The sequence below is a fragment of the Rhea pennata genome, chromosome 1, assembly GCF_028389875.1.
Source record: "Rhea pennata isolate bPtePen1 chromosome 1, bPtePen1.pri, whole genome shotgun sequence".
NCBI classification, from domain to species: Eukaryota; Metazoa; Chordata; class Aves; order Rheiformes; family Rheidae; genus Rhea; species Rhea pennata.
This window is the reverse complement of record NC_084663.1, coordinates 88,151,914-88,174,557: the sequence shown is the minus strand read 5'-3', so window position 1 is coordinate 88,174,557 and position 22,644 is coordinate 88,151,914. Positions and strand designations below refer to the sequence as shown.

The following is a 22,644-nucleotide window of genomic DNA, read 5'->3' as shown; positions in this document are numbered from 1 at the left end:
ATGCATCAGACATCAAACACACTAGCAAGCTGTCTCTTATGCTTGTCAGACCCAGATATTCTTCTTAAGAACTTATGATTTGGAACTAAATTTTTAAACAGATCAGTTGGAGTTCAAGACTTCACGTTTTCAGCTTTGTGTTAACTATGAATAGCCCAAACACTCTCCCTTTCAAGGCCAGTTTGCAAGGCAGCAATAGGAAAAATTACACTAGTCAGTCAACAAAACACTTGAAGCCAACCAAGCACAGTTCCATTTGCTGTGAACCCAGCACAGCTAGTCATCAGGAAACACAGCCAGCCGTAAAGCCATTTCTGCGCTTGATATCGTGTGCAGAATTCATTACAGAATGATCCCAGCAGAGGCCGGTAAAATTCAACATGACATGCAAACATACTGACATTTTATTTTTGTCTATATATAGTTAGATCCAACCACTTCAAAACAATCTTTGCACTTTCTTTTAATAAAATATTCTAGCTCATTTCATGTGTAGAAAATTCATTAGTAGTTTGTTTTTAAATTACAAGAATAAGCATGTTTTAATAGGAATTAATTTAAATATTGTGCTTCAGCAATTAATTATTTCAGAGTTCTGCAACCATGCTTCTTTGCATCATCCGGCCTTTTGGAAGTTTAGCCTGGTGAATTCATACCAGCTTCCATGATACACTTCAGAAGGCAGTTTGTAATGCTGTATGCAAAAAGAGGATGGTGCTGTGCACAGACCTGTCACTGCCTGTGACACTGGTACTTGCCCTGTCCAGTCCCTGGTGTGTTCAGCCTCACCACAGGCAAGAAAGCTACATTTCACGTCTAAAGTTCCAGGTCCTGCAGATCTCCCCAGCTAGGTCCGATTTTCACTTTAACGTTCAGTTTTACTGAGAGTTTGACGGCGTTTTCCATCTCGTGCTTGACAATCTGAGCTACCTACAAGGAAAGGTATAACATTAGGGCCTACAGCGGTCTGTGCAAGGAGCAATACACACAATCTCTGTATCTGGGCTGGCCAGACACCTGGAGCACTTTGCTGCATTTACACTGATTTAACAAACACAGGAAGGAATGTGACCGAACCTTTTAATTCTGATTACAGTTTATGAATGGAGAAACTGTTTGGAGCAAGCAACGTTTTATACATTACAGAGCTGTGACTGGTGCCACATTGTTGAAAACTACTTAGAAAAAAGACAAGTGTAAATTTCCATTAAACACTTGACTCCTGCAGAGTCCCTCCCCATTCACACAGCTGCATAATTGTAAGTATTTTATGGAGTCTGTTCTGAAAACATCAATGTCCTCAAAGCAAGGCAAGAAAATTCACAAAACAGAGGCAAAAAAAAATGTGCTCCTCACTCTATCAGTGAGAGGCCCTCAAACACAAACTACAAATGCTGGGAAAGCAGATCATAATTTAATGCAGGTGTTAGATACCTCCCTGGCTCACTCTCACAATTTTGTTGAGACAGCTCCAGTAATTGCTGCTCTCAAAAGGTGTTTTTAAGAAAACACTCTTTGAAGCACACAGTTAGGGGTCCATATGATATTTTTACCTGTGACTTTTTGGATCATGGAGAGACTGTATTTCTTCCTGCCTATCAACACCTACCTTGGATAAAAGGACCCTCTTTCCTACCCCAAGACCCTCACAGTCCAGCCTGTCCTGGTTTGCTTGTATGAGTGAATCTTTCTGTCCACACTCATCCTGTGAGCCTTTCCACAGCAGAGTAAAAAAAGGAAACCTTTGAAACGATTGAGGCCCTTCATCTCAGCTAGAGGGTTAAAATGGGAACTATTTAAGCCTTCTAACCCCCCAGTGCCTTCCTGTAATTTCTTCACAGGTACCCACAGCAGAAAATTCTCCATAATTTTTACTGGGAAAATGGAGGAGGGAGATTGAGGAGATCAGAATAGAAGAAAAGTTTACAACCATGCTAAGAACAAGATGTGCCTTCCAAAACATTATACCTTTACACACCTCGTTTCAAAATGATCATGACAACCTAGAAAAATGCTTTGAAACAGGATTTAATTCAGACAAGTACAAAGTAGGATAGAAAGCAGCACAGAAAACCAGGATAGAAATAACGTACTATTCAAATACAAGATGAAGAGTAACTGGCTAGACAGGGAAAAAAAAAAGTATCAGAGATTAAAAACTGAACAGAGTTAAAGCAAGGCATACTGTTATGAAAAGAAAACATACATGATGCTGGAATGCGGAAGAAGAAAGTGTTGCCTGTGCAACACACAAATTAATCTTTCACTCTATTCAACACTGCCATGGCCTCAACTGGAAATTTTGGTCCTGGTATCTTAAAAGAAATGCGAACTGTTCAGAGAAGATTCTTGGCGAGCGGTCAGAGGCCCAGCACAGACAGTCAGTGAGGAACATCACATTAGGGCTGCTGCACCCAGAGTAAGGGAAGTTTCATCTACCAGAAAAGGCTGCAGGGGGGACACAAAACCTGGCAAAAAGTTCCTGGGGAAGCTGATGCAATGGCCACACACCAAAATTGTGACCTGGGGTTTGAGCTCTCAATTTCCTGAATGCTGAGCAAACTACCATTTCCCAGTGTTCTCAACACCCATCCAAAGCACACTGGACAGCTTAAAGGCATAAATGCAATTCTGTTGAGAACAAGCAAGCAGCTAGAGAGCATCTAGCCTTTGATTTCTAGACCAGTCCATAGTTCTGCTTTCCTACCTGACACTTCATTGCCAGGATCAGCTCAACCAGTGCAGTCAAGCTACCTTCTGCTGTCTTTGGCAATGTGGCAATGACACAGCTTCGCTGTAAGCCAACAACCTAAAACACAGCTAAGAGCAGCTGTGAAATCTCCTAACCATGCTAAGATCATCTAGAAGACTTCAAAACAGGGAGATTTCCTTGCAAAAAAACATGCAGCTAAAGTAAAATGGAAAAAGGTACGCTTAATTTAAAGCCTTACTTAATACACCACATTAGAAATGATTCAGCTATTTTGACCCCTGCTTTCCTTCTGACACTCTGCACTAATGAAAGCCCTGATATTCAAAGCTTTTCACACCTCTGACAGAAGGAAAAAAAACATATTACCTCAATTTGGTCTTCTAGAAGAAGCAAAGCTATCTTACTGATTGACTGCAAGTGAAAAGACAAAGATCACTAGAATTGTCTCTTACAAACCATTTGTAAGGATGCTCTGTTGACTGGAACATAAATCCGTAGACATACTGAAAGATATTTTTAGTTTTCTTGTATGCAATTTAACAGCTGGAAATAAGCTAGAGCCAGCATCAAGCATGTGACCAAACTGACCTGTCAGACTAAGAATTGCTGCTGCAGCCAATACTTGATTTACTGTGTAATAAGACTTTCATGCCACTAGGATGGAAAAAAATAATCTCTCCCATACACAAACCAAAAATTGCCCACGTTTTCACTAAAAGGTACTGTAGCGAGGGAGACCTCAAGAGATCTTTTCTGAACTGTATCTTTCTACTATAGGATAATTCTGAGTCTGCATTAGAAAGGAGGGCAGGCAATATTTTCACAAAGATCTTTCCTGAGCATAAAAACAATTAATCAAAAGGATTAGAAGTGAATTTCTGTCTCAGTTAGAAAGAAATCCTCAAGCAATAATCAAATTAATCCTGGAACAGAAATGGAAAGAATGAGACTAGGAAATATGCCTTGCGCATACACGCTATTTTAAGTGACTGCTCAGAAAAATCTACAGGCAGAAATGTATGTGAAGGAAGTTAGAGAAGCTGGTAATAATTCCCATTGAAGCTGAGGCTGTTCTGAATCACATAAATAATAATAATAAATATTAAGGAAATCCATGTGGTCTCAGTTCTTCTAGAGACACTATGACATCCTGGATCCAGTGTCTGAAGAAGCAAAAGTCTATACTCTCATAGGATTTCAGCCTTCTACAGAATGAAAATTAGGAGGCTTTTCATCTCTGAAACAGCCTCCCTAAACTGAAGCAGCATACATCTCAACAGCATTGGCAAAAATCAACAAATGCCAGAGGCAAGAGAAAAATATTAAACCTTTTGTTTTTAAAGAAATTACCGGAAAAAAAATGTTCGCACAAGTCACTATTATTAAAAGGTCTCTCAGTACAGCAGTTACTGTCTGCTATCAGGAAATGACCTGGTGGTGTTTCAGACATGTACCTAGAAAACAGAAGCAGAGGAAAGTAACTGCCAAGGTATGTAAACATACCTTGAGAGCCCCATTTCTGGATCTGGGCTCAGGACTTAGGCAGACACTTAGCTGCCAACATATAATGCTTCCTACTGGAAGTTGTCTCATGGAAACCAGTACATCCAGGTGCAGCAGCATCGATACAGTGGAAGAACACACACAGGGATATAATGGCACCTCTGAGGTGTATGTAAGTCCATACAGTATCTTTCTCGTACCTACCACGCTGCTAACTGCATGAAACGCTGCCAGAGAAAGACAGGTAGGTAGGGAATGAGAAAATAAGTACTGAAAGCAAAGAGTCCTCCTTACCCTAGGCAGGGTACAAACCACAGCAGTGACAACAGCAGGACTGAGATAGGCACAGAAAGACAGGCGCAAAATAGCGCAACAAAAGTACCTTGGAATAAACCCTGGGAATTCCCAAATGAGAAAAAAAAATTTCCACCTACAGTATCAACAGTCATCAAGACTTGCACAGATGTTCCACGAACTGCTGTTATAAGCAGCAAAGGACACATTTGGAACAGAAACTACGAACTTCTTCCTTGGAAATGGCTCAAGTCCAAAAATAACGGGCTCGAACATACAGACATAGTTTTTCATCCCATTTAACATTGTTTCCACAGACCTTTTGGTATGCGTCCATAGAGGATCCAGAGACCAAAAGCCAAGCCCTCAGAAGGAGGGCTTGTTTGAAACACCGCAATGCAGTAGATGGCTTAAAAAGCAACCGCACAACTGTACCTGGATGACATCGTCCTCCACAACTTCATAGAGAAGCTCATCGTGGAGCTGGAGAATAAAGAAACCTCCACTGATGGGAGGTAACATGCCTCTGCTTCTCTTCCTCTCTAGCCTTCCTACACAGGTGAAGAGCACAGTTTGTTAGATACCATTGTGTAAAGACATATTTCTTGTAATCAAAAAAGACATACACATATGCATAATGATGAGAAAAAGAACCTGAGGAACCTTAAAATGAAGAAGCCTGGGCATACAGATAAAAACACAAAACATTACTATTCTATCAACATTTGTACAGCTACTGGGGGAAAAACGTTAATGAAAAGCAATTTGGATATAAATATTTCAGCCTTAAATTATAAAGATGTGAATCAGAACAGAAACAGGACAGACAGTTGCGCCTCCTGAACCATCTGTTTTAAAAGTAAATTTTAAACAAAATTATGTCAAGTTTAATCAGAACTTGGTTTATAACATTCTCTCTGGCAACAAATTAGGATTCTGCTTTTCTTCCAAAATCATTTTAACAGCTAGTTCTAAAGAGCCAGTAAGACCCCTTCAATCCAGCCAAATACTGTTGTCTGAAACTGTAGCTACTACTTTTTGATATAAATGAGTAGTCTTTGAATAAGTAGTAAACAGCTGGCAAAACAGGATCCTGGTAGGTCATGTCTGCCAAAGACATAATGGAACAAATTATTCTATGGTAAAAACCTTTAAAAAGAAAAGAAAAGAAAAAAAAAAAACCACCATCCCCCCCCACACACACACTGAAGGTATTTATCAGGTTAGCAAACAGCAGGATTCCAGTTCACAGTTGCAGGAAGGGCTTTACTGCACCATCAACTCCTAAAATAAACCTCACACTGAGGCAGAGCAACACTGAAGAAGCCACACGCTTCAGCACACGCCTCTGTTGGGATAGGCATCTATAAATTGCTGAAAGGGAATTCTTTCAAATTCTTGAAACAGACATTATTAGAGGAGGAAAAAATCTGCCAAACGCAGATGCTCTCCTTCCTACAATGATGCTGGACAAAGCTTCTGGTTCTGGGGAAGGTGGGAAGCTCCTTCAAGCACATGCCTTCTGCTTATAGCAAAGGTGAATCCTTTGCAGACCTTTGAATCTTGCCTCTCTAAAACAAAACTTCCTGGTATATTCCTAGAGGCTCTACAATTAATTACTGTTTTCTTTCCCAGACCTAAGAATCAGATTCTTTAAGATAGCTTCACGTTACAAGTTGAAGCACATGAACTGTCAAACAAATGCAGCACTCTATCCCTTAAATTATCTTTCTAAAAATATATGACAGATGATGATGCTATGCTACAGAAGGTCTTCAGAGCAATCCTCTAGGAATGAGTATCCCAGCATAGCTCTGCTAACTGCATCCAGAACAAATTCATGCTGATAAACACTTCATATATTATTATCATGGAGTCTCTGAATATAGGTCAATCAATATAGGTCAACAAATTCCAGACTTAATTCTAACAAAAAACGTGCTGTTTGGAATAAGAAGTTGTTCCACTATCTTCTCACTGCCTTTGAAGCCAGAGCATCTGGCTCAATTTCTCGTTCTTATTTTTGAAAGAATCTGTAGTGGCATCACAGAGTATCACACACATACTCCAATTACCAACTTCTGTAAAATGTACTTTGAGGCAGCTGGGGTTTTTGATCAAGCATTTGCTTTAGTTTGTGTGTTGAGTGGACATTCTCCCTTCCTCCTTCCCTCCCTCAGACTGCTCTGCCTGTTCAACAAGACTTACTGCTGTCAGGAAATAAAATCTGTCTTCCACCCCTAGCCCAAAGCCCCTAGCTTTGGGGGGCACTTTTCTTTTAATTTGTAACATCAGCAGTTTTACTCTGGGGCACATGGTAGAGGTGAGCATACCAGTCTTATCTCTCCAGAATGAGCTCTCCAGATGTCCATGAGACTTGATCACAGAGGAGAAACCTTCTAGGCGCCTTTGAATGTTCACGGTAGCTGTTTTGACAATGTCAGCAGCAGATCCCTGAACAGCAGTATTCACAGCCTGTCGCTCTGCCTAAACAGAGATACTTGTTCTCAACATCCACCCAAAAAACTAAATCCAGCATTTCACATATAATTCATCAATAAAATCAATCCCTGGCCAAGTGCAGGCACACTAAAACGTCCAGAAAAAAGGTTAATTACATCTGCTCGAGAGGAAAAGACATAATAGTTTCATATACAATTTTTTTCCAGGTGAATAAGAAAAAAAGGATTTCCACAAATTTAAAATGTACTAATATCACAAGCAATAACCTGTAAAAGTCACAAGATGGAGAAGCCTATGTCCATGATAACAGAATTTCATGAACACAGGAAAAAACACAGTCAATCCAAGTATCATGAGACACTTCTTTCAAAGTGTCTCACTTTGAGAGTCTTTTCAAAACTATCAGGAATGGACCAAAGGCAAGAAGTTGGAATTCACAGACTAATAATCTGAAATACTGCAGTAAATCTTGACTGTCAGATCATTACAGCTGTGCAAAAACACACCATACTACACTATTACACAATGACATTTTTCCCCACACAAGAAATCTCTCTACCAGTCTTCTCCTCAGAGAAGTAAACTGTCTTGAGAGGTTCTTCCTTCTCCAGCTTACAACTGAAACATATGCAATAAAGTTAGGAGGAAGCTGAAAGAAAATTCATTAACTGGTCTTCAACATAATTTTAAAGAATAAATGGAAGTTAAACAAAAGGTGCATTCATGAAGCCTTATGTTGTAGTATCCTTCAGATTAAATAACCAAATCTCGAAAAAAAACATTATTTTGAAAGTCTTCTGATTCACTTTTCAATAGCTTGAGGTACAAATTCCTCCACCTCTTCCCTCTTCTTTAATTCCACATATTCTGATTCAGCTGCATACTGAGAAGTACAACGTATCCTCCCCACAGAAATATACCATCTCCCCAGGAAGTCAATTTGTTCACCGCATCTGACAGACGCATCCAAAATGACCTTGAAAAAAAAATAATAATGCCAATGCATAGGTGTATATTAAGTAAATACTTATCTCATCGGTTACACCATTTTTCCTTTAAGGGAAAATGGGAAAAAAGAAAGAATAAATTCTCAAAAAACAGGACTTAAAATGCCCTTTCTTGTTCAAGTGCTGACAACATAACATGCAAAGACTGCTGAGTGGGAGCAACTCAGCCTGAAGAGTTAAAAACATTGCTAGGTGGAGGCTTTTTAAAATCATGTCCACTTACATCAATACATTACTCATTCCAGTTCCAATGTGGGTGTTATGAAGTGAGGTTAGAACAGTGATGACAGCTGTACACCAAGTCACGGAAGACTTACGTCAAACAAATCACGACAAAAAGCTTTGTTACTCAGAGAACAACCGGGAGAATGGTGAATTAAGTGAGAAGTGGAAGGTCATGACTAAAATGGGCAACAGACCCTGTAAAGCTGCAGTTAAGGATATGCAAAAATGGATGCTTAGAAAAAAAAGTGCAGAGTTCAACACACATGAGCTTTACTGTAGGGGTTTGGATCTCTGATAGCTGGCAGGTATCTCCGTCTACCAAGAATGGTCTGCACAAACCCATCTCTTCTGCAGCTCCTCACTGTCTCCCTCAAGAATTTTTGAATCCCTGTGAAAGGAAAGAGGAAAATATTCACCAATACAGCTGATGTTTCACGTTAACTCTTCACCAGGGTCCCTGGAAGAGGTCTGGAAAACCTAGAAAGGACAGAAGTAGGTAATGCTTTACATTTTCTAGACCCTGTCAATGAAGGAGACAAAGCACAGGATCACTCACTCAGCCTATTCTCCGCTCTGCTGGATAAACACAGTAAGACTTTGAGGTGTAAGAAAATATGCAGAGTGTCAGTGTATCTGACTGTGCACAAGGTGGTAGGAAGTCAGTTCTGCAGTGGCCAGACACAGAGCATTATAGAAGTATTGCTGATAATGGAGAGGTCAGGACCCAGAGCAGCACTGGAAAGGCAAGTAGTAGGAAGGGAGTAAGTTGAAAGTAGAAGTCAGAGGCCTTGATGCCTCAGGCTGCCCGACTTCAGACTGTCAGTTCAGATTCCAGGATGAAACAAACTCACCCAGCTGTGTTTTGTAAGGAGAAGAGCAAATACATCAAGGGTGTTAAAAAGAAACATAGGTCAAAGTATGGTGAGACAGGGAAAAATCCTTTTCATTGTAAATTCAGATAATAACTGCACTGAAGTAGAAAAAGTTAACTTCAGATAGTTTCTTTCCAAGGCTTACAAAATGTAAAGTATAAAAGAAGCTATTCAATACCGACAGCGTTAGTTAATTTCTTAGGTATGGAATTTAGTATGTCAGCCAGGCATTATATACAAGTGAAAATTAACAGGAAGAGAAGTTGCAATACAGTGGTCCTTTCACACTGCAGAGTGTGTACTCACGAGTGTGCACATGCTAAAATGGGGGAGAAGGCAGGAAGTAATTTCTAACGGTCTTCAATGGCAAGCCTATCGAGAAGTTACTGGAGACTAAACAGACTCTTCATGGGACAGCATTTCTCACTTGAACAAACAAAGCCAGAATCTTCAGAATTGTATTTTCCAGCTCTTTACCAAGTTTTACAATTAGAGTTTGACCTCCGTTCATTTTCTGATTGCAACCGTTCTCTTTCTGTAGCTTTCATAGAGAAAGCTAACAGTCTTCTTAGAAATGCAACGATGTCTTTTTACAAAGTATTGCAGAGCTACTCTGAGTAGTTGGGTAAAAATGTAAGGGTTATATAAAAAACATTTTCAAATTCAATGAAAGTAGAAGACAAGAACAGAAGAGATAAATGGTTGTACTTAAAACAATAACAACTTTGGTGCAAAGACCTATTACACATCCTTTAAAGCCATGTGCTTTAATTAAAAAAAAGAATGTTTCTTATCCAGAAAGCTGAATACTTTAAAATTAACCCCCCCAGGTTGATTAATTATTGAACAAAACAACAAGATTATTAATTTATTGAGCATAATTTATTATTTATTGACATAATGATGTCCTAAAGATGAATAAAATAAGACTTAGAGAACAACATCATGGCGTACCAAATAGCTCTGTTCATGCATAGGACCTTTTCAAAACTTCCTAAAAAATGGGGGAAAAAAAAAAAAAAAAAGGCAGAGGGTAGAGACGAATTTAGGATTTGAAGACATGTGAAGGGGGAAGGAGCCCAACTCCTAAACACCCATATCCTAACCTGTGTATCTGGATTTGAAGGATTCAATGTAGTTGGCAGCTTCATTTTCGTCAATCCCCATCTGCTCGCCCAAAGATTTTGCACCTATTCCATAGATGATTCCATAGCAAATCTGCCAGAGGACAATCAGAAGAACCACAATCATATGGTGAGCCATGCAGAGAAGCAGAGCCAAAACAAAATGAGAATCACTGGAAGACAAACATGTTGGGGCAAACGCATGCACTGAAGAAGGGACACTGCCTCCAAGTACAAGCCATTCCTCCTTCCACCCTTATCCCTCAAAACCTAGTCACAGCATTAATTGAAACTTGCTGAGACTGGCAGGACATATAAAGCAACTACTAAACAGCTACTGGCCTGAACAACTGCAGTCACACCTGAACTCAAACAGAAAATCTTACTCTTGTGATTCCCTGATGTTTTAATCACTAAACCTTCCTGCTCTGCAAGTTGGTGCATAATTACTTTTCCTAAAAATTACCTGCTTAGCTTGTTGCCTGATGTTATCTCCAACAGCCTCAGGATCCATCATTTTCCATTCTGCTGCAATCCTTTTAAAGACATCAATACCTCCATTTAAGGCTTGAATGAGTCGGCAGTCACCAGACAAGTGAGCAAGGATCCTCAGTTCAAGCTGAGAGTAATCAGCAGCCAAGATTAAGCCACCTGAAGTCAACAACAAGTTAGCCTGAAGCAATATTATTTCAGAAATTACTCCAAACACACTCCAACCACATGATCATCCATCCCCTGAGAAACAGAAAGCCTGAATCCCATCTTCTTGACTGTTGCCATCATTTATGTCTGCGTGATAAGAGTGCAAATAGGATATAGCCCATGCTTCTAAACCAGAACTCTCTCTCACACATCGGAAGTAGCTTCACACAGGCATAAACAGCTACACACAGCGAAAGGGACTAAAACTTCCTAGGTGCTCTACTTGAGACCTTCTGCTCTCAAAGTTTTCCACATCCATTTCTACGCAACTTTCTACATGCACACCTGGAAATGCATGACATGGGATGAAAACTCTTACTTCAGCAAGTCTCAATCTGTTTTCTTGTGAAAACCTTATGGGTTGCTTCTGCCACTACTGAAAGTCTTGCCAAAGAGCAGTAAAAATGAGTCTTGCCTGTTTCCCCAAAGCCTGAGCCTGCCTGCTTACCATCTAGCCCCTACATCTAGGCCCCATCAAGTACTGCCAGATGGGGGTCTGTTCAGGCTTCTGTGAAAGACTCTAGAATCTCATACAAATGATCAGCACAGGGATCAGATCAGCAGACTTGTGCTGAGCCAGGACAGGCAATGTGACCAACATTAGGAACATTTCAACAAACATTAGGTAAGACTGCAATGTGTCTTATTGGCTGCGTAAGTATCGCTCCTTAAAAACTATATTCTTAAAGAGAGAATGAAAGTGCAAGCATTTGAATTATAATATTTGAATGCTTTTCCCAGTTGAAATGCTCTCCTTTGCAGTCTCGTTGAATAACTCTGAGGGCAAACCATGTAACTACAGCATTGGTTTTCCAGATAGGTGGCTTAAACAGATGTATTGCTACTTTCTTTCATTCTTCATCTGATCTAAATTTTTGTTAGCTATATTCTTAACAAATAGCTGGCACTATTTAGCCAGCTGACACGGAGCAGAATCTGGGCATTACCTGGGAAGGGAACAAAAGCATGCCTCATGCTAACAGAAAACGGGATTCCTCTTTCTTCAGCCTGAGCCTTGGGGCTATTAGGCAAAACACTCGAATGCTTTCTACCTCTGTGGAGAAAAAGAGAATGACTGTACTTCACTGCATTCAGAAACTTTAAAGTATTTAAAGATGTTTAATCGTTTTTTTCCACAAAGAATTAGTGAAGACAGAGATAATAGCCTCTATTCCATTCTTCTGGACAATCCATACCTAATCTGACCATGGGAGAAGTAGATGGAGGCTGCAGGCACATTTGAAGGGAATTACTGATTCTGAATAGATTTAGGGGTAAGTTTTCCTAGTATATTCAGTGTTTGGCCCAAAATTGGATAATTCCACTCCAGAACAGATAAGATGAAAGTTTGCAAACCTGTAGTGGGTACAGTCCAGAAAGGTAGTTAAGGAGTCCTACAGGAATTCTAAAAATTCAACACCCCAGCTTGAGTGCCAAGTCTTCTCCCAATATTGTTTCCATGCTATTACCCACATCAAACCATACCTAGTTGAGTTAGAAAAGATTTCCCCACAACACCAGACAGTGCGCACACACACACACACATACTTGCAGAACTTGTAAAAAACGTTTAGAATATATTGTACTTCTTTTCTCGAAAGACTGAGCAAAGTTTCCTCAAAGCCAGCTGATTTTCTTCTGACCTCAAGTAGCCATTCCAGTTTAGCTGGATGAATAAGAGCTTTTTACAATGATATAATTCAGCTACACTCCCTTGGTCAGAAGCTTCTTAAAACAAGAGGAAGGTGAAGGGTCACTGACAGCTGGGCATGTTACCAAGACAAACAACAGTTGGGACTGAAGTTTGGAAGGTGCTTGTCAGCTGCACACTTGGGCTGGTGACTACACAACAGCTTCTTTTGTGCTAGCAGTTAGTTTGGTACCCAAGGAGTACAGCTAGCACTCCACTTCTCCAGTGGACTGCTTCTCTTCAGGGAAGTCTCTAAGAACCTAACACACTCTCCACTCATCCTACAAAGCTGCTGCAAGCTTGACCACTGCCAGAGTAATTCCTCTGACACTTTTGCCTACACGGCCAGGTCTTGTTCTTCTCCTGAAGAATAGAGACAACAGACAAGATCCTATTACTATTGCATTCCCTTCCTTGACCCGTTCAAGGCATGAGGATGCACAGGGCACATAGCGGTAGGAGAAAAGATACAAAAATTCATCTTGATAGATCACCAGACTGCTATGCAATCCTTCAGGTATTTGCATGTAATGCTGTCAAAACAGGGTGCTTGTTTAGCAGAAACCAGATTTAGAACTGCTTTGCAATCTGGCTGCTTTTGCAGGAGGTGCTTTATAACAAGAAAGATTATTAACAGAGAACAAAAAATACATTCACCCATGCTCTCTGACACCGGAAACTGCACTGTACAAAACAGCTGTACTTTCTTCTGCAAAATATTCCCATCTGCTTTCAGAGGAAGTCCTAAAAGGTGGAACTAGATTCTGACTTCAGTTTAGATTTTCTTCACTCTCAGGCTTTCCATTCAGTAACAGGGAATATACTGCTAATTTCATCTCTGTAGAATTTCATAAAGAACTTCAAAAAGCAAACGGCAACATGGAGCCACGCACTGTTATTTAGTCTTATTAGGCCTTTCATGTGTTGCTGATACTTAGGTATTTCTTCCTCTGAAATTGTAAGAGAAACATTGAGTAATGAGTCACACAGACATGACCACAGTTGTCGGAGAAGTCAGAAAAAAAAATGTGACAATTCAACAAAATTAAGACGAGCAGAGCAAACAGAGGCTTTGCCAAGATCCTCCTACCTGCCCCTAGAAACAGCAAGAGAATAACCATTTCCCTGGGCTCGGGAGGGTGGGCTCTCTTCCACCACAGTCGGCATTTCGATCTCAAAATCTCTTGGCACATTCTGGATATTTGGCTCCGTGAAGGTTATTCGACCTGAGCAGTAAGACAAGGCAGAATTAAGAAAGGGCCCAAAGGAGCCTCTCTAATCTAATATAGCAGAGCACATACCTGCATCTTCAACAGCCAAGTGGGCAAAAACAAAAACTGAGGAAATAGAAGTATTGTTCCCAATGTGCTGATTTGTGAGGTAAGAAATTTGCTGAGAGAAGCAAGACCAAAAACACTGCCTGTCAAGCACCTTTAAAAACAAATCCATTTTCCTGCCTTACTATGCTATGCTTTCATTCTAAACCAGAATGTCTTTCTCTGGTGATGGATGCTTTGCAGTTTTGCTTTTTCCACAGAGAATTACAGCTATAACAGCCTCCTGGATTCTGTTTTTACTTAGCCAGTATCTTTACCCATGTTGTCATAATTCTGTCCCTCTTTTGCCTTACTTTAAGGCAAGGATATGTTTTTGTTATTTCTCCATAAGATAGTGAGCAAATTTAATTTGGATTTAATGGGTTTGAGATGGTTTCCCCTGCAGCATATTCATATCATTAATAAGAAACCCCAAAAGCCTGGACCTGTTCTGAGATCAAAGATCTACATGCCAATATGCGCAAAGAATTAGTAATACTACTCCAGGAAAACAAAAGCCATGGATTATAATGCATCTGGACTTTTAGGGCAGATTAGCGTGATACAGCTGTTTTAGTATTGTCACTCGGTTTGAAAGACAATAGGCTTCATTTCTTGTCCTTCCCCCTTAGGAAAGCTGCCAAAAAACAAAGAATCAATGACAAGGGAAGATTTTACACATAAAAGACATCTCTTTACCTGTAGCTGTGTGAGTCTGTGACATTGGATATATCCTCTCCATTCCTAGTGCAGAATTGAAACGCTTTTCCCTCTGTAGTGGGAACACCACTTTAGCAATAGCATTGTTGATCCTTCTCCATTCTAGTATCAGCCCTGGCAATGGGTGAAATGCCTTTAATTTCTCCAAAATATCCTTGAAAGGAAAAAGGGCTATAATTAGCTACCTTAAAAGCTTAATAATTAAATACAGTTTTTGCAGTTCTGCAGGGAAAAGCAACTTCTCCATCCACGGTGAATTTCCAAAGTCATTGCTTCAATATCAAACAGAGATTCCCCCACTTACACTGCCTACACCTGGGCAATGAAAGCACTGTACGAAAGACATAACTGCAGTATATCACACACAGTAAGGCAATCACCTCTCTCCGGACTTTTGAGACCTTATCACCATTCTTAGTCTGCACCAACAAATAAGTCACGTGAAACGGTCAAATAAAGTATCACTTGCCATAGGTCCCCTACGTTGTCTCCTCTCACTCAATGCTAACGCTGCTCCTCCTCCATCTTCTTGCATATCTCTCTCCCTGTTCTCTCCTATCCGTAAGCTAGGAATACATAGAATAAAACCCTCGACCATGCTCCTTGCAAGACAAAGCTAGCAATAGAACTGTTTTAGTTAACAACAGAAATATGAAGGGATTAATAAGAATTTCAATCATTTGCACAAGATCATTTCTCAGAATAACCTTTTGTATACAACAGGTAGCTAAAGCCTCAGTGCTCCACATTGCAAAGAGAAGGAATCTTCACTTTGCCTCTTGCTCCCTGCTATGCCAACACTACACGCTCACTCCTTCACTGCCACTTGCGTTTGAGATCAATACTTGCCTTCCAACCACTAACTATATTGAACAAGGGAAAAACTAAGAAAAAAACATAAATGAGTGAGTCCTGAAAACAGCAACCTTAAATGCATCTGCTAATATCACCTGTCTGACAACAGCAGCCATTAGCCTGAGGTAATTGGTACTAACATACCAATATTAATATATTTAGTAACTGGCAAGCATGTTGATGGCTTTCAGATATATACAAGCTTCCGATATGTTGAATTTTGTAGGTCAGATTAACCATTCTGAAAACAGATTTTCTGAAGCATAAAACATAGATACAGTACTAACAGCCAAGGAAAATATTGTATTTAATGACCTTATTTAAGTATCTTTCAAGCTGATGTTGAAAAATTCTTCTGCTATTGGCTTTACAAAATTACTGTGCTATTTTGGTCTTATACTTTGTTCTGCAAACCAAATTCTGTCTGATTTATTCTTACTGAAACCCTCTATTTATAGTTATGTCCTCACTACTTTCAGGCCTCTGAAGAGTAGGAGGAGTTAGTAACTCCACTAACAGAGAAGGCAAAATTCAGTTTGGATTTTCAAGGCTATCTGGAGGAGCAGAATGCAGCAAGAGTTTGCTATCATTTAAATCAGCAAATCTAACTCCAATGTACCCAGGGAGCAGATGTGTGAATTAAGAGGTAGTTATTTTTACAGTCACTTTCAGACTAGATTGAGACTTTACTGTACCTTGGTTGTACTGAATTGCTTGCTCAACCTAACCCTGCTCCCATTAGCAGTCGCTCTTCTGGCACAACCCAGAGTTTTCTTGTTCCCTTTAACTTTCACATCTCCATTTTGCGGTAACTTCAGCTCCAGGAACAAAACCTGAAAAAGGGCAGCATTTCCAATCATTTTCTGTATGCTGCTCTCTGGAGAAAACAAAGTGTGACTGAGCATTTAAACAGCTTGTATTCTAACCAAAGGACAGTATTAATCCTTCAGGTAATTAAAAAGCTGATTAAAGATCTGTTCTATCAAAGTCATTCCTCCTCCTTTTAATTAACTACAAAACACAATCTAAAATCTCATTTTCTAAATACTGTAAGTTTGAGTTCAGATATATGTTTTTAGAAAAAGTAATTAACTCCATCCAGTAAGTGAGGTTACTGCTGAAAGCCAAATGTGATGAAGTATGGAGTTAAAAATGACTGAAAATGGGAAAAAAGTTCACAGAGAAGAGAAATCTTAGTAGGGAACAGGCTTCAGAGCAACTCAAATGGCACAGAAGAAAGTGGTCACACATTTTTTTCAAAATAACGTGAATATTAGTTTTTCTAGCAATTTGTCAGGAAATAGAAAATGAAGAATATGTTTACTTGTCAACAGATACAATACAGATCTTCATTTCTCAGGCTATGTTTGTGTGTAGCATAATACACTATTTAACATCTATTCTATTTCATTTCACAAGTGGCAGAAGGGAACAGTAGTTATCCTCTCATACAACTGCATAGCACAGAAGTTTTACAGACACAAAATTAGAAGAGGATAAAGCTCTACTAATTGATACAAGATTCATCACACGGTTCCTAACAAAATTTCTATATGAAAACAAGCTTTCACACTTCAGAGAACAGCATTCCAGAAAAGCTTTTCTTCCCCTTTTCCACGAAGCAGAGAAATTAGAGCACTACTTCAAGAGGTCCAAACAGTCTTAGACTAATGTTATGGAGCAAAACTTCTGCATTTATATTGAAGGAGGAATATTTTTGTGGAACTTCTAGCAATAGCTGCTTGTAAACTTTGCCTGCTTGGAAGCAAAAGCAAAAAGGGCGCATAAGGAGGTACCAAAAAAAAAAAAAAAAAAAAAAAGGGGCCCTCAGAGAAGCTGTTACAGAGAATTGAACCATACCTGTCACAACACCTGTAAAACAATTCTAATTTATTGCTATAAACAGTATACATATATATGTGTGTGTGTGTGTATGTATTATATATGTCATATATACATATGTATGTGTGTATTTTTAGGAAAAAAGAAATAGAAGTATTAATTTTAATACAAATGTATCTGTTTCTTAGGCTAGTTTTAAAGAATTCAGTTCAATACCCAAGTCCACAGGTTCTTAAAGACAGACAGTACTTGATTCAAAACTTTTAAATTAATCTTTCCTTCTCTTTCATGCCTGCGCAAGGACAGGAGCAACAAAGCAATTTATTCAGAACAATTACTTTTAGGCTCAAATCGTGCAATGTTGCAGCTCATGTATGCAAAATACTGATGTTGCAACACAGCAGCTCCAATCTTGTCCTGTTAACTCAAAATATTCCAAAAGCCATACAACTGGTAGATCTCATGTACCACCAGAAGCCAAGGTCCTAGAAAAACAACATATTTAAGTTCAATGCTTCCCCTCTTCTTTATTTCTGGTGAAGTTAGTGGAAACTGCAATGATCAAAAACAGGCAGGAAATGCCCTGCACTTTGCAAGTGAGAGGCTCATCATGAGTATAGAGAGAAAGCTTGGAGGAGAGTTAAATTTGGATTTTGTCTTTTCTTCTCCGCCCTCTAGGGTTTTCTGAACAAAGGCCTCATCAGGGAAACTTCTCAGAAAGTTACTCCTTCCCCCTCCCCGCCCCCCTTCATCTTCACATACCTCTGCAACATCATCAGGGCTGGTTAAGGAGAAGCTGTGGCCGGCCAGCTGATACGCCTTGGTCTCGATCTCATTCAGTTTAGCTTGCATGACTTGTTTCTGAGTTTCATATGCTGCTGTGCTAAAACCAATGCCATTCAGCTCCAGCAGAGCCAGGCAATAATGGGTGGGCATCTCCACTTTAGAAAACACATCTGCAGTAAGTGCAAAACCCAAGAAAAAGTTTATGGCATCAAAGCCAGGTCAGTTATAGCAGATTCATAAAATGCAGTTGGGGAATCCACCTAAATTTTAAAAACCTGAATGTCCTGGCACATTGAAATCTTAATACAGATTTAAGTTAAATACTTTTGTTTTCAGAATATTTTAGAACAACAGCTTGTGCCAAAAATGTTTTAGCTAAGAAATACCCATTTCCTTGGATCTGAACATCTTATAAACTGCAGACCAGTCTAATATAAGGCTTTCTAACTTATACATTTTCATTCCAGCACTAGTAACATTCCATCATCTTTTAAAGACCGACCAAGATTTATATATAATGACCACGAACGACATTGTAAACTGGTGGTATAAGCCTTTAGTGAGCCTGGACCTTAACCTCAGGGGTTAGATACAATCTAGTGGAAATAAAAATCACAAGGTTCAAGAATAAGGTACTTTTTTAAAAAAAACAAAACAAAACAAAAAAAAACAGGGACAAGCAGCCAACAAATTTTAGTGGAAGAGTGCTGGACCATTCACTATGGGATCACAGAAGTTTCATGGATACAATGCACACAGAGCAAGGAATGCCACATGAGCAGGCCAAAGAACAAAAAAAAAAATCTCCTTCTGAAAACATTTGTGGACTTTAGAAATTTCTTCTGACAAGGAAAAGCAACAGCTTTTGAAAGTGGTCATGAGAAACCACAGAGACACCCACAAATCCCCTCAGAGCGGTCAGAGCATTTGTTCGGGAGGTGGGAGTCCAAGTCTTTGCTCTCCTTAATTAAGAGACTTAAAATAGGCTGTGCTACTACCTAACCTAAGCAGATGCCTTAACCAATAGAACTGTTCAGTACTTGGGGCAGAAACACCTCTTAAATCCTCTCCTGAACCCACAAACCATCCCCCATTTAATTTTTTGACAAATCAGATGTACTTCCAAAGGAAATTCCCTTTTTCTTCAAAAAGGGCCAGCATTTTGCAGTACAGTACACTTAGATAAAAACTCCCAAATTTCCTCCTTTCCCCACTGGTCGTTCAACTTGTGGTAGCATAGCTCCCCTTACCCTCCACCTGTGCCCTTAAGCAGAAGGGCTCTCTTTACCTGTCAGATTTTCCTTCTGTAATTCACTACGGAGTTGGTTCATGACATTGAAGATAAGCACAGACTCTATAGCTGCTCTGTACCGCCCAGAACGATCTGTAGTGGCACTAAGCCCCAGGCTCTGCACCCCTTGGCCAGTGCCTACCCCTTCTAGGAGAGGTAGCTCATGGGGCAGAAAGTTTGTCACCATGTTGTGAAGTGTACGTTCCTTAGAGCCAGAATCAAGCAGCCAACACGCAACCTTAAAAGAGAGACCTTCCATGAGACCTTTCTGCCATTTTAATCATAGTACAGTATAAATAAGCAATGGTAGATTCATGCTAGGTTATAGAGCAGACCACTTTTCTTAATCTGCCAGCCAGATTGGAATCATTCGTGAAAAAAAAGTTACATCATTTCAGACATAAACTTCAGGAGGGTATAAGTCACTGAAAAGCTTCATTCTCACTGAAAGTTAATTCTGCACATTTAAAAACTTTATCCTCAGGTCAACTAAGAAGTGTTGCCCTTGGTTTTTCGTATATTAAAACTTGCACGAAAGGGGTTAAATATGAAAATCAGGATTAAAACATGTTTAGTCTGAAAATTGACCTTGTAAAAATCTGGATTTGCTTTCAATTTAGAATACCAGTCAGGCTGGGCTCTCCTCCTATTTTTTACATATCAGCACTAGCAGTAAGAATTCTGCTAGGAAAGTTTTACTCTTTGTAAGCACCATACCTCCCACCATCTTCAAAGTGATTTGGCTCTTCACTATATTTCAATTTCCTGAGTCAAAACAGTTCAAAGCACAGCTTGCTACATTGTTTCTGCCATGCAGGCAAAAGAAAAACCACATACGTGTATGTAATATACACATACACATGCATATATTTGTGTGTGTATGTGTATATACATGTAATATACATAGAAGTATATATATACACACACATGCACATATATGGAAGTACATTCCATCACTAAAATGATCAAATATGTCTCAATTTCATACATGGAAAACAGTATGGGAAACAGTGCTACTTTTCTTTATTTTTATCCTAAAACAAGATCTCTTCAAATTCTGAGCTTTTTCTTTTATTGAACAACTTAGATACTTACCTGCAGACTTCAATACTGCAATCACGCTACTCAGCACGTGTGATACAAGCTTTAAAAACCACCACCAGTAATTTCTATGCCTCTAAAGCTTTTCTTAACCAGGACTAGAAGGTGTTTTCACTCTTTCTAGTGCTTCATTGACTTACAAATGGTATCCCTACCTCTTAAATTGTATGCAAATTTAATTTTGTTTTGAGGGACTTGTGCTGGTAAGGGATAGCCACACATATAGCAGATAAATTTTGTTGTCACAAAGTCCTCTCCTCTCATAATCAATAATCTGGCCTGAAGCACTTTTGCCATTTCAGTCCCAGGCTCCTTACAGCAGCAAAATAGGAGTTCAGCCCTGTCCACTCGGACAGGGAGAGATTCAAACTCATCCTCCTCATCCAAGTATTCAAGTGTAAGAGATTAACATGTTAATATACCACTAAACCCGCTCCATTTATTTTGCGGATATCACAGACACATAGCAGAAGTCTTCTCTAAATACTGTTCTAGATTTCCCAATGAAAGAAAATTTCACTTAATTTCCTGATAGATGTGTGTAATCAATTTAAATAACGCAAACAAAACACTAAATAATACTCTCCTGTCTTTCCACTTGTGTGTTTAAAATAGGAAATTGCTTGGGCAAAATTGCTAATCCTACAAACCTTTGGGTCCTCAAAGCTTCCTTCCAGGGAGATGCCACAAGCCATCACCAGGGTCTTGTAGTGCTGAATGAAGTTATACATGACAAGTGAGCGGTCTTGCTTTGTTGTCTTCTGCAGGTACAACTGCAGATGATACAGTCTCTCTGTTACAGACAGATTTTCATCCAAAGGTGGTGGTGCCAAACTCGTACTGATTTCTGACGCAGGAAATACAAGTAAAAATCATCTGTTCACCCATTATAAGGTAGGAAAGGTGAGAGAAAATCTTTAATTCAATCAACTAAAACACAAAACAAAATACTGTTGGACTGTGAACAAATAACAAGAAAACTACGCTGATTTTATGTAATTCACCAAACCAGACATAGCACTCAAAAAAAAAAAAAAGAAAAAAAAAAAACATGCTGTATCTATACTACTAAATAAAGAAGGTACAGGAAGCAAACGCTAGCCATGAGGCTAAGTAGCACAGATGAGGTGATGCCCGGCATGCTAGTAATCCCCAAAGACCCCTCATTCCCACAAGCAGATTTGTTCCTGAAGAGAGAAAGTTGGAAGACGTTGAAAGAGAACAAGGGCGTAAATTAACATTTAAGCAGTATGTATGATAAGAAGCCTAGTGCTTGAGCTCATTATATGCCCCTCTTGTATAGCAGTACAGATACACCCACAGCCATTGGTTCAAGGGTGTTGAACACTTAAGAGCGTTGAACAAGTAATATAGCTAATCACTCCATCGCACAACAGAGCTGTGGTAGGGACATTCAGAACACTTCAAAAGAATCCACCTCCTGCAGCTTCTTTCCTGAAACATAGCTTCATGAAGTGCAGCACAGCCCGTCTGTTCACTTACCTGTCTGGTCTTGCTTTTGCTGCAAAGAGATATAGTAGGCATCTTTCCCACCCCAACACACTGCCAGTCCAACTACTAAGATGTCTTCACAGCCTTGGACAGGAAATCCGTCATCTTTAACTTGCGTCCACTGAGGAGATTTTACTAAGGGAATATTTTTTGTTACAATTATAAAATGACATCTGTAAATACAAAGTTGGATTCTGAAAATTTAAATATATACAGTTGTGTCTAACTTCCTTATAAATGAATATATATCCTTCATTTTTATCTATACAGAGAAATTTGTGCTTCTTTCTGAAAGAAAGATGTTTAGAATAGCAAGATCTTCTCTTATACTTTAACAATCACTGGTACAGTGTACCCGATAAATTCTGGCCTTCTCTAGCAATCTCTTGAAGAGTTGAAACATAATTGTATTCCCTCCTTTCACTCTGTAAAAAGCTTCTTATTTGTTCATCAAGATTATATTTTCATAGCAAAGATTTGTTTTTGTTGTTATAACTATATAATAGCAAGTAATCTAACTCTGCTTAACCTTGTTATTTTACAGGAAGAGTATGTTTATATAGCAGCAGCAGGGAGCAATACAAGAACACGTCTGGCAGCAAAGAAATGAAGTAGTGTTAAAAAAAAT

At 39.3% G+C, this 22,644-nt stretch overlaps 1 protein-coding gene across 1 annotated transcript in view; it reads right to left on the bottom strand.

The window, feature by feature from the left end:
- Positions 1–519: 519 nt before the first annotated feature.
- POLQ (DNA polymerase theta) overlaps positions 520–22,644 on the bottom strand; it is a 54,906-nt gene continuing 32,781 nt past the window's right edge. Inside the window, exons 17-30 of the mRNA XM_062571675.1 lie at positions 22,008–22,151; positions 21,155–21,351; positions 19,401–19,641; positions 18,089–18,282; positions 16,180–16,317; positions 14,609–14,783; positions 13,684–13,819; positions 11,851–11,957; positions 10,668–10,852; positions 10,184–10,295; positions 8,469–8,593; positions 6,844–6,997; positions 4,946–5,061; positions 520–930 (exon numbers count right to left, since the gene is read on the bottom strand). Of these exons, the coding sequence (XP_062427659.1) occupies positions 817–930; positions 4,946–5,061; positions 6,844–6,997; positions 8,469–8,593; positions 10,184–10,295; positions 10,668–10,852; positions 11,851–11,957; positions 13,684–13,819; positions 14,609–14,783; positions 16,180–16,317; positions 18,089–18,282; positions 19,401–19,641; positions 21,155–21,351; positions 22,008–22,151 (2,138 nt within the window). The 3' untranslated portion in view covers positions 520–816. The remainder of the gene's footprint in view (positions 931–4,945; positions 5,062–6,843; positions 6,998–8,468; positions 8,594–10,183; positions 10,296–10,667; positions 10,853–11,850; positions 11,958–13,683; positions 13,820–14,608; positions 14,784–16,179; positions 16,318–18,088; positions 18,283–19,400; positions 19,642–21,154; positions 21,352–22,007; positions 22,152–22,644) is intronic.